Source organism: Rhinatrema bivittatum, chromosome 4, assembly GCF_901001135.1.
Source record: "Rhinatrema bivittatum chromosome 4, aRhiBiv1.1, whole genome shotgun sequence".
NCBI classification, from domain to species: Eukaryota; Metazoa; Chordata; class Amphibia; order Gymnophiona; family Rhinatrematidae; genus Rhinatrema; species Rhinatrema bivittatum.
The window spans coordinates 216936659-216954675 of record NC_042618.1 but is presented as its reverse complement, the minus strand read 5'-3'; the positions used below and the strand labels follow the sequence as shown (position 1 = coordinate 216954675).

Below are 18017 nucleotides of genomic sequence, written 5' to 3'. Positions count from 1 at the left end.
TCCAGAAAAATAAATGAATTTCAAATTAAGCCTTCTAAAATGGTTCTCATAATTTTCCAATCTATGATGGGAATATTCCTTATCCTTAATTAAAGCCAAATTAGTCTCCTGAAGCTTCTTGATACTCTCTGACAATTCTTGAATCTTATTTTCAATTTGAATATTTGTTTGTTTTTGAGAATGAATATTTCAATTTGTTTTTGAGAATGAGAAGGTACAGTTATAGAGAGATCATTAATTGAGGAAACAGATCATTAATACTAAAAGAGAGTTTTGTAGTCCAACTATTGCTGTCTCTAAAGTTTCAAGGGTAATTAGAGATGATATCACAAAAGGAAGAGAAGCAGAAATGTTCCTAGGAATATTGGGAGTGGAGGTATTACCCCCTCCCAGTATAGCCTGTTTTACAGGATCTTCTTCACCAGCGGATGAAGGTACATAAACACTTTGGTTCAATGACCCTGTGACTGAAGTGCCTGGAAATATATCCACTTCTGGCTGAGGATTATGCTGAGCTTCTGGACTAAGAGAAACCATGTTTCATTCTGGGCAGAAAGAGAAACCCTCCCTCATGTCCAGATTCTGAAGTGGTAGCCAGCATGAAGGAATCTATGGTGAGCTGTACAGGTTGGGGAGAGGAAACAAACCCTGGTGAAAGAGGTTGGATCCCTCCCTTCCTTTTTTTCCCATCACAGTTTAAAAGAAGGAAAATAAGGCAATCTGCACAGAGGCACAGTGTTCCAGGAGGTGGATTGGCTGTTGCCGATGTTACTTATGCTGGCATGGGCCTTCTCTCGCTGCAGTCTTCCCTCACTGCAGGAGGATTGATTCACTCAACCTCACAGCTTCAATTTGGGCTGATGGTGGACTTTTTGAGGAGCTCCAACTCAACTCATGTCCCGGTGAAACAGACGATGCTGCACTGTGGGAGGAGGATCTACTGTGGCTTCTGAGAGACTTACGCAGTTCCTCTATACAGTGCACCCTGGAGCACTGAGAATGCAGGGACATCAGTCCACAGGAAGAATGGTTTGCCTGGTCATGGTCTTGACCCAGGCAATGATAACATTCCGTGAGGGACATCACCTTACCACAGATGGAGTTCTGAACCTGCTTACTGTGAGTTTCTTCTTTCCAGCCATTTTGAGAAGGCAAAAGGTTTTTTTTTTGTGGTAGCACTGAAAGGTTCAATGATGCTGTAATGCAGCAAGGCAGCTACAAGTAGGAAAACTGAAGAGAGTAATGAAAAAGAATAAAAAAATGTAAAGCATTTTGAAAAAAAATATCCAGAGAGACAGAGTATATATCGGTGCTGTGCTCAGACAAAAAATGACAAGCTTCATGAGGCAACACTCGTGTGGGAACTCATGCACATGCTCAGTAGAGCTTAAAATTGTACAAGCTAGGAGAGACGAGTCCATTCAGGAACAATGGATGACATAACCCATATATAATGGCTAATTCAGCCTGCTTTATCAATGGAAAATTAGCATATTCATGGCTAAATTTCGACAATTATAGTGCCTTCGTTGAGCCTGTCAGAAACAAATTAGATTTGTTCAATAAAAAAGAATCACTTGCAGCTTATTTGCTGACATTTACTTCTACATATTTAATTTAATTTATTGATTTATAAACTGCCTTCCCACCCTTACAAATTGCCCAAGGCAGGGAAATTTAAGCAGACTAACACTATGATTAGGGAGGTCCATTTTCAAAGAGCTTCTAAGCAGCAAAATTAATCTTCAGGTGTAATTTCAGCTGAACCTAACCAGCTGAGTTTCTGGCATGTAAGTGACCTGGTTAGCATTGAAAGTCCAAGCTAAACCAGCTATGTTAATTCCCGCTTTCTAATCACATCCCATTTTCTGACCAGCTAAACGTTTGTGCCTTTTGCATTTAGCTGGTTAAATTTAGCCAGTTAGAAGGCGGTCATTTTTACTGGTGGGGTCTAAGTGGCTAACTCCCGAAGTTAGGCAATTAAACCTTTAGAAAAAGACACCATGTTACTTTTGTTTTGAAAGTATATTTTTCAGTTATAATGAAAACATATGTGTGCTTATGTTGAGTACATGGCAGTGGACACAAACAAATATGGGCTGAATTAGCACCAGTTTGAAGCTTGTGTGCAGTAGCGTCGATCGCCAAGGCTTCGACCCTACAGCAAGAGAAATGCATACAACCAACAACAGCGGCCAAAGACAGCATGAAGAATTTAAGTTCATTAAAAAAACCTGACATTGTAGGAGTATGGTATTTATAGTTACAGAAGTTTTCATTTTAGATTTTCCACTGAACACTCTGAAGCCAATTTTCAAAGGTATTTAACCCAGATAAATGGGTATGTCCCTGAGCCAAAAGGTTTGAATGAACATTGCCCTCCTCCGAACAGCTAAAGGTATGTGTGCATTATACAGCACTTGCACTTTTAGCGGTATTAAAAAGAGGCGTGCCTGTGAGAGCGTTTAAATCAGAGGGAGAAAACAGCGCACATAAACTTCATTTTCAAACGTGCATGCGCTATTTGGCTCCTTCCCCTCACTGCCCCCTGTACAAGTAGCAGGTGCAAAGTCCTTGGATGCTTTTTAACGTGCTCTTTGCACATAAGATACTGAGAAGTAAAAGGCCTTTAATGTTACGTATAAAGGGGGGGCAATTCTACATGTACTTTCGATTCTAAATTTGCCACAAGTACAGGGTCACTTGCAACTGCTTTTTCTGTGGGTAGATTCTTTGCTGGAAAAGTACACGGGAAGATCTGAACGTGCAATCAAGTAGAGCAAGGGTCGATATTCAAAAGGGATGGTCCGGCTAAGTTCGAGACTTAGCTGGGCAAACTTTTAAATATTCTGCCCACCGAATGACTACATTTTACCTGGGCAAATTTTTTTTATTTTTTATTTATTTAAATCTTTTTCTATACCGTCGTTAAGGTGGGTACTGTCACAACGGTTTACATAAAGGCACATAAAGTAATGCTATTGTAATCTTACATTTTACATGGGTGCCATACGGTTCGGTAACAGTTTTTAAGCAAGATTAATTATTAAATGAGGTTGAAAAAACATGTCTAGTTCAATTCTATAGCAGTTTGAGTACAGGACTCATTCTCTAATTGTAGCTTTATCCTTTACTGCAGAGTTCACTTAAAAACTACACACTTAGTGATTACTGTTGTGTGGTTCGGTGTTTCTTGTTCGTACCATGCACTTCCCTGGTTTCATTCTCCCTTCTCTTTTTGAAAAGCTTGTTTAAAGAGCCAGGTTTTAAGGTTTTTCCTAAATGTTTTGTTTTCTCTTTGTAATCTTAACTCCAAGGGCATGGAGTTCCATAGTATGGGACCAGCTAATGATGATGCTCTCTCTCTTACCTGTGTTAGTCTCGCTGTTTTGACTGATGGAATGGTTAGTTGTGCTTTGTTGGCTGATCTTAGGTTTCTGTTGGGGATGTGTACTCGAAGGGCAGTGTTAAGCCAGTCTGCGTTTTCGTTGTGTATTAATTTGTGTATGGTGCAGTGTTTTGTATTGTATTCTTTGTTCAATGGGAAGCCAGTGTAGTTCGGCCAGTGATTCAGTGATGTGATCATTTTTTCTTTTGCCAGTTAATACTCTTGCAGCTGTGTTTTGCAGGATTTGTAGTGGTCTTAGGGAGGTGTATGGTAAACCTAGTAGAAGGGTATTGCAATAGTTGGTGCTTGCGAATATTAGCGCTTGCAGTACTGATCGAAAGTTGGCGGTTGTTAGAAGTGGTTTAAGTTTTCTGAGGACCATGAGTTTGGCATATCCTTCCTTTACTTTTAGGGATATATGTTGTTTTAAGCTTAGTTCTGTGTCAATTATTACTCCTAGATTCCGTACTTTCTCTGCTAGTCTTATTTGTTTGTTATGGAGTGTGATTGGGTTGTGTGAGATCTCCATTTTTTTTTCCTTTCTAAATGAAGGAATTCAGTTTTCTCTATATTAATTACAAGTTCCATTTGGTTTAACAGTTGTTGATAATGTCAAGGTACATGTTCGCTATGTTTAATGTTTTCTCAATTGTATCGTCAATGGGTAATATTAATTGAATGTCATCCGCGTATATATAGTGAGTGATTCCCAGGCCAGCTAACAGATGGCATAAAGGTAACAGGTATATGTTGAAAAGAGTAGCAGCTAGGGCGGATCCCTGTGGTACTCCTGTTTGAAGGTCTATTTTTTCTGACATAGAATCTTTGATTTGAACTTGAAAATATCTGTTACATTATGTAGTCCAAACGTAGGAGGATAAAAGAAGTGGCAGGGCAGAGGCATTCTGGGAACATGTCCAAAATTTATCACAGATAACTCTGGTCTGAAAAATCGCAGATCAAAAGTTAGCTGGGTAAGTGGGAAACTCCCCCCCCCCCCCCCAAAACTCACAGGCCAACAGCAGCCTTGTTCCTCCCCTCTCCTCCCAAAATATTAAAAAAGATATCACGGGCTGAGTGGCATTATCCCCCCTTTCCCTTCTTAAAAAGATAGGGCACCACCCTAGAATCCTCAAAAGCCCCCCTATTACTCCAGCAAGAGGAGGATGAGGAGCTCTTACCTCCTCCTGTGGGGTGAATAACTAAGGGTAGGTAGCTGTCAGCTGTACTGGCACTTAGATATTCATTTATTCACTTCACTGGCACCAGGATTGGTTTTTTCACTGACAGCTGAGTAATTCTCATTCAGAACTGAGCCCTTACTAAAATATGATACATTCTTCCTGCATTTCAGTTTTTTTTTTTTACAAAGGAAAGAAATATTTACAATACATTATGTTACAGATTCTTAGAAAGAAAATAGGTTTAAGTGTCACCGAATACCTTAATTATTTTTAAAGAACAATAAGGCTGGCCGAAATCACATGACTATTCTACGGCCAGTTGACAGATATGTGCATGGTAGAATTGGTTTCTTTTCTTTGACTTCATAGAGTGGTATTATCTTGGGAGGACTCTAGAAACATAAAGATTTAAGCTTTATCAAACGTTTTACTTGGTTAGCAGCAAGAGATGTATATATTAAGAAGGTCATTTTCAGCCAGCCAGCAGGTGCAAAGCAAGCAGGGAAAAGCCGCTGAAAGCAGGAATAGGGATTTAAAAATAAAATCCTGGCGCTTACTTTCTCTGGCCCACCCTTGCCCTGTCCCGCTCGCAGCTCCGTCCCCTTTTCTCTATGGCAATTTTCAGAGGTTTTTCACTGTGGGTAAACACCTATTTACGGCAGAGAATCCGTGTGAATAGTGCCCCCTAAGTATCCTCTATTGAGATGGATAAGGCATTATTCTTACAGGATGATCTGAATCCAGTTCTGCTCCATAACTCAGGATTTGATTGGCAAATCTATCCAGCTCTTGAATGGTCCTGGGAAACCATGGTACTGCAAGACAGAAAAGAAGGCATTTTTCTAATTTCTCCTAATCATTTTTTTTAGATAAATGTGGAAAAATATAGATACATCTTAGACTAGTCAGTTAAATGAGAGGACAATACAAATTTACCAACCTTATCGTAATTTTAACATGCCCCTATGTTTCAGTTAACCACCAGAAGAGGTGACATTCTCACTTTTTAGGAGATAATTTTGTAACATTACGCATAAGTTAGCTGTCAAATATGTGCATACGTTACGCCAGTTTTCAAAGTGGACTGACGTGTGTAAGTCCACTTCGAAACATTTCTGGCAAAACTATGCATGCACAATTTCATGCACATATATATATATATTTTTAAATTTATATTCCACTTTTAATGACTAGTCAGCCACTTCAAAGCATATTACATTCAGGTACGAAAAGTATTTCCCCATCCCCAGAGGGCTTGCAGTCTAACTTTGTACGAGAGGCAATGGAGGGCAAAATGGCTCACCCAAGGTCACAAGGAGCATCAGCAGGATTTGAAGCCTGACTTCTCTGCACTAAACTACTTCTCCAGTTTCGCTGAGAGAATTTTTGTGCTTAGGGGTGAATTCTCAAAACATTTACGTGCATAAAATTAACATATATGACGGGTAACCTTTAAACGGGTGTGCAGAGGCACACACGTGCGCACGTTCATCAGCCCGCGCCCAAGGGCGTGGCCATTTCATAACATACGCGCATATATGCATGCGTGTTATAAAACAGCCTGACCACATGCACATGTGCGCACGATTTTAAGTGGACATGCGCCTATGTGCGCAAATGCCACTTTGACTGTGTAAGGGGGGGGGGGCTTTTTAATAGACAGGCAGGCTGACGACATTACTGGTTTTACCAGTTTGTTCCCATTTCATTCCCTAGTTTAATAGCCTCCTTTCTCCCGTTAGCCCCGACCCTTACAACCCCACTGATCTGTCTATTTGCCTTTCTTTTACAACTTGCACATTATCCACAGCAGAAGTAAAGTTCGGTGGCAGGGGACCCCGGTGCAAGCTTGTGCCTGTAAGCATGGCCTGCCCAGACCCCATCCCTTTTTTGGAACTTTTTATTTGTGTCCGTAGCGGCAGATACGCGTGTACTTGGGTGGCTTTTAAAATTCACTTGGCGCGCACCGGCCCAACTTGTGTGCATATCTCCTGGTTTTAGCGCACGTCAGGCTTTTAAAATTCACCTTTCAGCGTGTAAGTGGCTTGTAACTTGTGTACAGGCTAATTTAACATCGTCAAAACTATTCATGTATTTTCAGTCTTGAGCCCACATTTATGCATGAAAGGAGCAGTCTAGGGGTGTTCTGGAGCGGGGCCAAGAGCTATGTACTCAAGTTACTGTTTTATAAGAGACTTACGTGTGTACATTTGTCAACTTATAGGATCAATTTTAAAAGGAGCGCGCTCGCGTCCATGTGTGCGCGGTTCCCGGCGCAGGCACATGGATGCACTGATTTTATAACGGACGGCCGGCGCCATCTTTAAAAATGGCGCGGGCCATCCAGTGCTCCTACCATATGACAGGGGCCGGCCAATGGCATGGATACCCTGTCACATGGTAAGGGCAAAGGGCCATCGGCGCCATTTTTATTAGTGGCAGCCGATGGCCCGAGAGTGGGAGATTGCTCCCAGAACCCCCACTGGACCACCAAGTTATTTTCAAATGTTTTGGGGGGGGGGGGGGAAGCTAAGGGAGCTGTTTTAAAGGGTCGGGGTGGGTTTTTTGTTTATCGGCTCGGGCGCAGCCGATAAAAAAAACCCCGATCGGGCCGCACGAAAAAGAATTCATGATGTGAATCGGAACCAGAATCGGAACTGATTCTGGTTCCGATTCATATCTCTAGGAAAGACCCTCACACACTATTTTCAGCCAATCGTCAAAGCTTGGCTATCTGAAGCTGGATCAGAACTATAATTTTCCTCAACTGCTTCCCATCCACACATTAATGACAAGACAATAGGTTTTTAAGTTACCAGTATGAATCTGGAAGAGGTGCTAGAACAAATTGACAAACTAAATAGTAGTAAATTACCGGCTCCTGATGGTATTCACCCCAGAGTTCTAAAGGAACTCAAATACAAAATTGCAGACCTGATATTAGTAATCTATAATGTAATGCCAATTTTCAAAAAGGACTCCAGGAGAGACTCAAGTAACTGCAGACAGGTTAGCCTGACATTGGTGCTGGGTAAAATAGTGGAAACTATGCTTAAAAATAAAATCACTGCTCATATGGATAAGCATAGCTTATTAGCTAGCATGGATTTAGCAAAATGAGGCTGTGCCTTCTTAACCTATTAGAATTAAGAACATAAGAATATAAGAAATTGCCATTCTGGGTCAGACCAAGAGTGCATCAAGCCCAGCATCCTGTTTCCAACAGTGGCCAATCCAGGCTACAAGTACCTGGCAAGTACCTAAACACTAAGTAGATCCCATGGTACTTATGCTAGTAATAGCAGTGGCTATTTTCTAAGTCAACTTGATTAACAGCAGGTAATGGTCTTCTCCTCTAAGAACTTATCCAAACCGTTTTAAATCCAGTTACACTAACTGCACTAACCACATCCCCTGGCAACAAATTCCAGAGTTTAATTGTGCATTGAGTGAAAAAGAATTCTCTCCGATTAGTTTTAAATGCGCTACATGCTAACTTCTTTGAATGTGTGACTAAGCATATGGATAAAGGTGAGCTGATAGACATAGCTATTTGGATTTTCAGAAGATGCTTGATAAAATCCCTCATAAGAGACTCCTCAGAAAACTAAAAGGCCATGGGACAGAAGGTGATATCTTTCTGTGGATCGGTAACCACTGGTTAAAAAACAGGAATCAAATAGAAGTACTAAATGATCAGTTTTCCCAATGGAGAAAAGTAAATAATGGAGTGCTTAAGGGATCTGTGCTGGGATCACTGCTTAACTTATTTATTAATGATCTGGGAAAGGAAGAAATGAGTGATCGTATTTGCAGATGACCCAAAAATATTGAAAGCACAATTGGATTGTAAGGAACTGCAAAAGGACCTTGCATCTAAATAGCAGATGAAATTTAATGTGCCAAAGTGCAAAAGGAAGCTCACAGAGAAAACTAATCCTAACTATAGGTACGTGGTGCTGAGTTCCATATTAGAAACGGGAGTTATTGTGAACAGTACGTTGAAGTCCTCAGCTCGGTGTGCAGCGGTGATCAAAATCAAATAGAATATAAAGAATTATTCAGAAAGGAAAGGAAAACACCATGGGATCGATACAATATCATATGCACAAAAGAAAATGTGCGTCCAACTTGGAAGCATGTTATTTGAATGCCCGCACATCCCCCTCTCTTGGGCACTCAATCTAATAGTCTAATGAGCTGGCGCTAAAAGGGATGTGCAATGGATAATTTACGCGTCCCTAGCACATCCATGCCATCGAGCGCCCAGGAGAAGTGGCTATGCACAGCCACGGGTTAGGAAAATGGACACTCGAAAACTGAGCGCCCCTTTTCCTAACCTGACCACTGTCAAGTTGTTGTTTTTTTTGTTTTTGTTGTTGTTGTTGTTGCAGATTTCTGTGGTTCCTCCTGTTTAGTATCACAACAATATTAAGTAGGAGGAACCACAAAAAAAGCTGTATTTTTTAGAGATGTGAATCGTGTCCTCGATCGTCTTAACGATCAATTTCGGCTGGGAGGGGGAGGGAATTGTATCGTCGCCGTTTGGGTGTTTAGAGTATCGTTAAAATCATTAAAATCGTGAACCGGCACACTAAAACCCCCTAAAACCCACCCCCGACCCTTTAAATTAAATCCCCCACCCTCCCCAAATGCCTTAAATTACCTGGGGGTCCAGCGGCACACTAAAACCCCCTAAAACCCACCCCCGGCACACTAAAACCCCCTAAAACCCACCCCGACCCTTTAAAATTAAATCCCCCACCCCAAATGCCTTAAATTACCTGGGGGTCCGTAGCGGCGGTCCGTAGCTTAAATTACCCCCGGATCCGTAGCTAAATCGGGGGAAGGGGGAGAGCAGGAAATCCGGCACACTAAATCCTGGTGTCTTCAGCCGGCGCCATTTTGCAAAATGGCCGCCGCAAAATGGCGGCGGCCATAGACCAATACGATTCGACGCAGGAGGTCGTTCTGGACCCCCGCTGGACTTTTGGCAAGTCTTGTGGGGGTCAGGAGGCCCCCCCAAGCTGGCCAAATGTTCCTGGGGGTCCAGCGGGGGCCCTGGAGCGATCTCCTGCCGCGAATCGTTTCCGGCAGGAGATCGACTGCAGGAGGTCGTTCAGCGAGGGTTCCGACCCCCGCTGAATGACCTCCTGCAGTCGATCTCCTGCCGGCGCCATTTTCCGTACGGAAATGATTCGCGGCAGGAGATCGCTCCAGGGCCCCTGCTGGACCCCCAGGAACTTTTGGCCAGCTTGGGGGGACCTCCTGACCCCCACAAGACTTGCCAAAAGTCCAGCGGGGGTCTGGAACGACCTCCTGCGTCGAATCGTATTGGTCTATGGCCGCCGCCATTTTGCGGCGGCCATTTTGCAAAATGGCACCGGCTGAAGACACCAGGATTTAGTGTGCCGGATTTCCTGCTCTCCCCCTTCCCCCGATTTAGCTACGGACCCGGGGGTAATTTAAGCTACGGACCGCCGCTACGGACCCCCAGGTAATTTAAGTCATTTGGGGTGGGGGATTTAATTTAAAGGGTCGGGGTGGGTTTTAGGGGGTTTTAGTGTGCCGCTGGACCCCCAGGTAATTTAAGGCATTTGGGGGGGGGGGGGTTCGGGAGGGTGGGGGATTTAATTTAAAGGGTCGGGGGTGGGTTTTAGGGGGTTTTAGTGTGCCGGTTTTCCTGCCCTCCCCCTTCCCCCGATTTACGATTTTTTGACGATAAATCGGGGGAATTGGTATTGTATCGTGGCCCTAACGATTTTTGACGATTTAAAATATATCGGACGATATTTTAAATCGTCAAAAAACGATTCACATCCCTAGTATTTTTTGCTCTTCTGAGCATGACTTAGGGTGCCTCAAAAAGTAACAGTAGCAGACCTTGAAGAGAAGGGCAACAAAAATTATAAAGGGGATATGATGGCTCCCTCATGAAGAAAGGCTAAACAGGGTTGGAGCTCTTCAGCTTGGAAAAAGACAACTGAGAGAGTATAGGATAGAAGTTTATAAAATTATGAGTGAAGTGGAGCAATTATATAGAGGACTGTTACTGCGAATAGTATTAGTGCTAGGGAGCACTCCATGAAGCAAGCAGATAGCAAATTTAAAACAAATTGGATAAAGTATTTTTTCGCTTAACACACTGTGAAAACTGTGAAATTTGTTGCTGGAGGATGTGGTCAAGGCATCTAGTATAGTGGGGTTTAAAAAGAATTTGGACAAGTTCCTGGAGGAAAAGTCCATAAACCAGTGATCTTTACTAATTTTCAAGTGTGAGCCACTTTGGCAAAAAAACAAAACAAAAACAAAACCCTTTAATGCGAGTGCTAGGACCATTGCTGGACAAAGGAGCTGGTGCGCTGAGAAAAGCAGGCTGGGCGGGGAGGGGAGGGGGTTGTGAAGGGTCCCCCGCAATTGATGCAGCCAGCCCAGCTGCTTAGCCGCATTCAGAAACTTGTGTAACTAAAATGAAATCTGCTCCCCCACACTTGATCTTTCCCCCTCACCCATCTCCCCTAACACAGACACACACTCTCTCTCTCTCCCTCCTCTCACCTCTCCCACACACTCTTCCCTCAGCTAGTCTTCCCCAACACATTCTTCCCCCTGCACCTCTCTCCCAACCCCATCCCAGCCATTCTCAATCCCCAGCCTTCTTCTCCCACCAGCCAGCCTCCACCATCTTGCCCCCAGGCTCCGTCCCCTCCAAGCCAGTTCCCCTCCTAGTCTGTTATCCACCCAAACCTTCTCCAGATACTTGCTGCTGGCGCCGCGTCCAGAACAGTTGTCTCTTCTAGCACTGTCTGGCTCTCAGTGAGTTTGAGCTGCGCAGTGCTGGCATTCCTGCAGTCTCCTCACAGTCTGACAAGAGCGGCGCTGGAGTTTGGGCGGCATGCGGCTCTCACTGAGAGCCACGCAGTGGCAGATGAAAGCAGAACAGCTATCACTGGCTCCCAGGCCTTCCAATAAAGAGCACTGCCATAAGCAATTATTACCCAGGTAGAATTGCTTATTGCTGGGAGTGGGCAACAAGGAATGGATCTAGTTTTTTGGATCTACCTGGTACTTCTTAATGACCTGGAATGCCACTATCAGGGACAGGATGCTGGGCTTGAGGGATCTTTGGTCTGACTCAGCATGAGATATCTTATGTTCTTATTTTCTAACCCAAAATGTCAAACCTTAAACTGTGAACATAAGCCCTTTACTTCCTGTGACTTCATATTATGAAATGTTGAATATCTCACATTTTCTTTTCATTTCAGCATATTTCTCAATGTATTGAAGTAACAAAAGAGAAATCCCAGAGAAAAATATATTACTCTTTTCTGAAACTTTTGTTTTAACTACGAGACTTGTGTGTAATTATACATGTGCATGTATCTGTTTATCCCCAGCACCACCACCACCACCAATAACCTTTGAAGGTAATTTTCAAAATAGGATTTTGAAAATTACTATGATTTATGCTACTTTTATGCATGTAACGCCTTTGAAAATTTACCTCTTAACTATTTAGTGTTTCTTATCCACATCAGATTTTCAGTACATAATAGTAGGTCCTTGCAGATCCTGGCCGGGGCATTTTTTTTTTTTTGGATCAACATATCTGCACAGGCAAGTATGCACGTCCTGTAAAAATAGGCTCCATTGATTACTTGTGGAGCTTCTTGCTACCTAAAACTGTCCTGAATTAGTCTAGTCTGCGTTAGTCACACACAGATTGTTCTAAAATCCTTTCAGCTACTCACATTAGTCACTAGAGGGCAGCAGAACCAGCTGTATCCAACATTTCAATGGGACCACAAGACAGTGGATTCCCCTTATAAAGATGGGGCTACGTAAAACATTCTTCTGAGAATAAATGTTTTATTTTACCAAGAATAATTCAACAAAGCTATATTTGGAATTCTCTACGCTACCAATTGGAGCATTGTGCTCACAGCCTAGCTTTATGTAGGTGCAATGTTCTTTTAACAGGATACTTCTGTTAATATTTTCATGAAATAACATATATATACATTAACACAAACTTTTCTGAATATAAGCAGAGGTTCAATACCACATACACATATTTTTCTCTTCTGTTAGACCGTGGGATGTGAAGTTTACACTGTTTCCCTTTATTTAAAATCCATCTTTTATCCTACCATGACTGCATGAAATCTATTAGGACACAAAAGGTTCTTTGCAGGTTGCAATAGATTAATTCCCTTCTTCAGATGACATCACCGGGTAATTCGTATCTTGAAAAAATGATATCATGACCTGGCCACCAGGAACAATGCAGCAGCAAGTACTCTGCCCTTAGAAGCCACTCATGCAGATGTTCATTTTGCATTTCCTGAAAACCCAACTGACCGTGGGGTCAGGGACAAGTTTTGGAAGCCCTGATCTAAGATGTTTTGGGGTAAGGCATTTAAATCATGTGATTATTATTTATTTTTTTGTTGAGAGGATTTAGTTCTATATACAGTGGCACTAGACAAATAATTCTTATTACAATTAAGATAGAACACCAGGTCATATGTACAATATTTTACAAAGAAATGTTTCAATGTTGGAAATAGGAAATGCCACCCTGAACCAAGCCTCATGAGTCTCTATTTACTAATTTCCAGATCAGTTATAAGTTATAACAAATAATGGTCTGGAAAGTTTAGTGACTGCATTAGCAATTTATTTGCTATACAACCTCAAACAAAAAAAAAATCATTTTGTATTCTCCCAGACACTCAATTAGATATTCATAATAGATGTTTTCAAATTCAGGAAAGGAAACTCATTTCACCTCCTTAGTTTCAGAGCCAGACAACAGTTACATCCCAGATGAGCTCTGGTTTGTTGACACAAACGTGACTGCTCCCTATTACAATAAAACTCAATTAGCCAATTAGTGAATTTTTTAAATATTTGGTTTTTGTTGTTCCACCCTGCTCTGGCTATCCAGACGCGCTGACCGTCTGCGCCACTGTGAATGAATCCCTAGAGCAAGCTGGTGTAACACACAGATTCTCAGTGATGACTGACAGGGGGGAAACGGAGGCTGATCAGCAATAAATATTGATTTGTCTATAAGGGATGCACCAAGCATTTATGGGTTTGAACTGGACACCCACGTTGTGGCCAAATTAGCATGGGGTCAAATGCTTAATAGGATGCTAATAAGCTATTTATATGTTGGGCAGCAAAACGGAAGCATTTGGGAGTTTGTACAGAGTCTCGACATAGTGACCATTGTAGCAAGGGTCATACATAGGTCTATTAAATTTATTGCAGTTCATGGCACAGGTTTAGCACTTTCTGACCAGCCCCAGGCTTAACAAGCATGGCCTCTGCAACATCTTGGCCTCTAGCTTGTTGCAGAAATGCAATAAATATTCTGTTGTCTTCTTCCCATGTATAATAATATTTAATTCTTCTGTCTCTGGGCTCCTTCCAGTCTACAGAGAGTAGAATTTGTTCCAGAAAGTCATGAAAAGATGGTCTGTCCTTTTCCTAGGCACTAGTGAAGACTGTGGAACGGCTTATGTGCCTGACCATGCATCAGTCTGTATGCAGAAACCTATGGACTTTTCTTTCAGCTTATTCACCTAACTGTGGACCTGATTCACTAAGCTTCCTTTCCCCATAGACAAAGAATGGGAGAAAAGCCTTGGGGGACTGAGGCCTTAGAGAGATATACTCTTACGTTAGGTGCATGCAAACACATTTTGTAAATTAGTGTTTAAACTAAAAAAAAAAAAAAAAAAATTTGCCACAACTATTTATATCACTATAGGAGGGTCAGCTAGTAACTCAAGGAGAGGTTTTGGTGGTGGTGTAGGGTCAGTTTTACATACAGAGTGAGACGTACAAACAGCATAGTATACATCAGTGAGGGTTTGACGTCATTTGGTTTGAGGAAAGTCACACAAAGATGAGATTACTTCAGTGTTCTCTTACCCTAGCTTTGATAGTACCCTGGTTAGGAGTCCATCAAGCTAGGGTGAGAGAACATTGTAGAAATCTCATCTGTGTCTGACTTTCCTCACTCTAAATGACGTAAAATCTTCACTGAGGTGTACTCTGTAGGGATGTGCATTCGTTGTGAACGAATGCGCAATCCGCAAAGTATAGGTCCCTATTCGTTGCATTCGTGGGTTCGCGAAATGTATGGTGAACCCCCACGAATGCAACGAATCCTGAACGAATAAGCCCCCCACCCTCCTGCCCCCCCCCAAGACTTGCCTAAAGTCCCTGGTGGTTCAGTGGGGGTCCTGGATCGATCTCCTGCATTTGTGCCGTTGGCTGCCGGTATTCAAAATGGCGCCGATAGCCTTTGACCTTACTATGTCATAGGGGCTACCGGTGCCATTGGTCAGTCCCTGTCACATGGTAGGAGCAATGGATGGCCGGTGCCATTGGTCAGCCCCTGTCACATGGTAGGAGCACAAGATGGCGCTGGCCATCCATTGCTCCTACCATGTGACAGGGGCCGACCAATGGCACCGGTAGCCCCTGAGTAAAAAGTAGCACCCAATAAAAATTTACAAAATCAAAGGTGCATAAATGGAAAAGATCAAGCACTCTTAATCATATGTTACTTCTAAATAATTTTTAATAGGAAGGTTCTGTCTACAACCCAACACTTTATTGTAAAATTTTCTACTAAACGTCATAGCATGATGATCACACAGGCCAGAATTCTAGAATGAGACACATGAGAAATGTTGGCTCTCCTACAAGTTGAGAATTTAAGTCCAGAACTGAGGTGAATGAGGGTGGGTGCTTCTCCCATATATTCCTCTTATTTTTGTGCCACCTCAGCATCGTGGTTCTAGCAGATGCTTCTGCACTATCAACCATATTTTCTTCTCGTCTTTTTCTATAGCCCCTGCACTCTTTCCACAGCAGGGGACTGGAAGACATGCGTCAGCACAATGCCATCTCCTATAAATTTGCAACAACAGATTTGATACACCAACAAGTAACTATTTCAAAACACGAATCAATAAGACGTGTAAGCAGGTAGTTGTAAATAGAAAAAGGGGCAGATTTTAAAAGCCCTACGCGCATAAATTCAGGAGGATTTATGCGCGTATGGAGGTTACGAGTGCCGGGCCTATTTTCAAAAGGCCCAGTGGCGCGCGTAAAGCCCCAGGATGCGCATATGTCCTGGGGCTTTTCTGAATGGGCAGGCAGGGGGTGGGATGGAGCCAGGATGGGGGTGGGGCAGATGGTTCGGGGGCATGGCCAGGCGGTCCAGGGGTGGTCTGGGGGCGTGGCCGAGGACTCCGGCACAGCGGCTGGGGGATAGTGCGCCGACACAGCACTCAGCCGGCGTGCGCAAGTTACACCTGCCTCTGGCAGGCGTAACTTCTAAAACAAAGGTACGGGTTTGGGGTTTTTTTTGGGCTGGGGGGCGGGACAGAGGGGAAGGTGGGGAGGGAGGGAATGGGGAAAGCCAGCTGGTCTCCTCGAGGGCTCGGCGCACGCAAGGTGCACTAGTGTGCACCCCCTGCGCACGCCGACCCCTGATTTTATAACATGTGCACGGCTGCGCGCACATGTTGTAAAATCGAGCATACATTTGTGCGCACCAGGTAGCGCACACAAATGTACCCTGCGCGTATGTTTTAAAATCTGCCCCTAAATGTAGTATCTTGAGGACAACTTACACACAAATATAAAATACATCAATAGATTAAAAGTACTTTAGATTAGTTTGAACATTCCTACTTCCTTAGAAATGTTAAATCATTAACAACAACTCAACCAAATTAAGATGAAGACAGCAGTCCAGCAGCGAGAAAGGTATTTTGCCCACAGTGTTACATGCATGACTATCTACCAGTTGGTGAGGAGTTGTATGTGTGCATTCGGTGCAAAGAGCTCCTCCTATCCCTTAAAAAATAAGTCTGATCTCTGGAGGCTAAAATGGCAGAACTGGAGGAGCTAAAGAAGACAGAGAGGTATACAGACGAGACCTTCAGGGACATAGTAGAACAGTCCCACTTCCATTCTGGCAGCCCCTGTGTTGCCTTGGAAGGGAAAAGCCACCTGGAAGGAGAACATTACTTTGGTGTGGCAGGAAGCAATCCTGTAGCAAGGACCTGCCCTCATGGTGGTGTGTAGCCCCTCACTCAGAGGATGTGTCTCCAGGGGGCATGTGCCTGAGAGGGCCATTGTAGTTGGTGACTCGATCATTAGGACTGTAGATAGCTGGGTAGCAGGTTCACATGAGGATCATTTGGTAATTTGCCTGCCTGATGAGAAGGTGGTGGACCTCACACATCACCTAGATAGGATTTTAGACAGTGCTGGGAAGGAACCAGATTTCTTGGATATATGCGAGTACAATTGACATAGGAAGGTGCAGGATGGAGGTTCTGGAAGCCAAATTTAGGATTTTGGGTAGAAAGTTGAAATTCAGAAACTTCACTTTAGCATTCTCAGAAATGCTTCTTGTTCCATGCGAGGGACTCCAGAGGCAGGCAGAGCTCTGGAGTCTCAATGCATGGATGAGACATGGTGTAGAAAAGAGGGTTTTAGGTTTGTTAGGAACTGAATAGAGATCTGGCTGAAGACATCCATAAGGTGGAAAGGAAGAGAGAAGTGTTGCTCCTTGGAGATATTAATCTACCTGATAAGGATTGGAGTATTTCTGCTGCAGAATCTGCAGGAAGTAGAGAGTTTGTGGATGCCCTTCAAGGGTACTTGCCAGGTTCTTATGGCCTGGATTGGCCACTGTTGGAAACAGGATGCTGAGCTTGATGGACCCCCTTGGTCTGACCCAGTATGGCATTTTCTTATGTTCTTATGAGCTATGCAAAGACAAATGGTGATGGAACCCATGAGGAGAGGAGTGATACCAGATCTGGTACTCACAAATGGAGATAGTATCACCAATGTCTGGGAAGGTGCCCATCTGGGCACCAGTGATTATCAGACGGTATGAGAGAGGGAAGTCATATGAAGATCAAGGTCCTAGATTTCAAGAACATAGGCTTTGGTAAAATGGCAACATACCTCAAAGCAGGAGCTTAGAGGAGATGGGTGAAGTGGAACAAATTAAAAAAGAGCTATAACAAAGGCGACAAACATGTATGTAAAAAAAGTAAATAAAAGTATACCAATATGTTTCTCAGAGAAATTAAAGGAAAAAAAAAATTTGCATTCACAAAGTACAAAGGAACCCATAAACAGGAGCACAGGGAAGATTATCTGTTATAGATAAAGGAAATGAAGAAAGAAATCAGAATTGTGAAAACTGAGTGGAAGAAAAGATTGCCAATGAGGTGGTAACAAAACATTTTTCAGTTTTATCAGACAAAGGAGGAAGACCAGAGATTGCATTGTAAGATTAAAAGGAGACAAGGAGCAGGGTGTGGAGAAAAATAAGAAATAACAGAAATATTCAATAGTCACAGAGCAGTAGCACAGGCTAGAGGGATAATGAG

At 43.0% G+C, this 18017-nt stretch overlaps 1 protein-coding gene across 3 annotated transcripts in view; it reads right to left on the bottom strand.

Annotated features, from left to right (window-relative positions):
* PAH (phenylalanine hydroxylase) overlaps window positions 1–18017 on the bottom strand; it is a 126853-nt gene that overhangs the window by 39335 nt on the left and 69501 nt on the right. For all 3 annotated transcript variants that reach the window (XM_029599684.1, XM_029599685.1, XM_029599688.1), the window contains exon 4: window positions 5299–5387. In XM_029599684.1, coding sequence (XP_029455544.1) covers window positions 5299–5387 — 89 coding nt within the window. The remainder of the gene's footprint in view (window positions 1–5298; window positions 5388–18017) is intronic.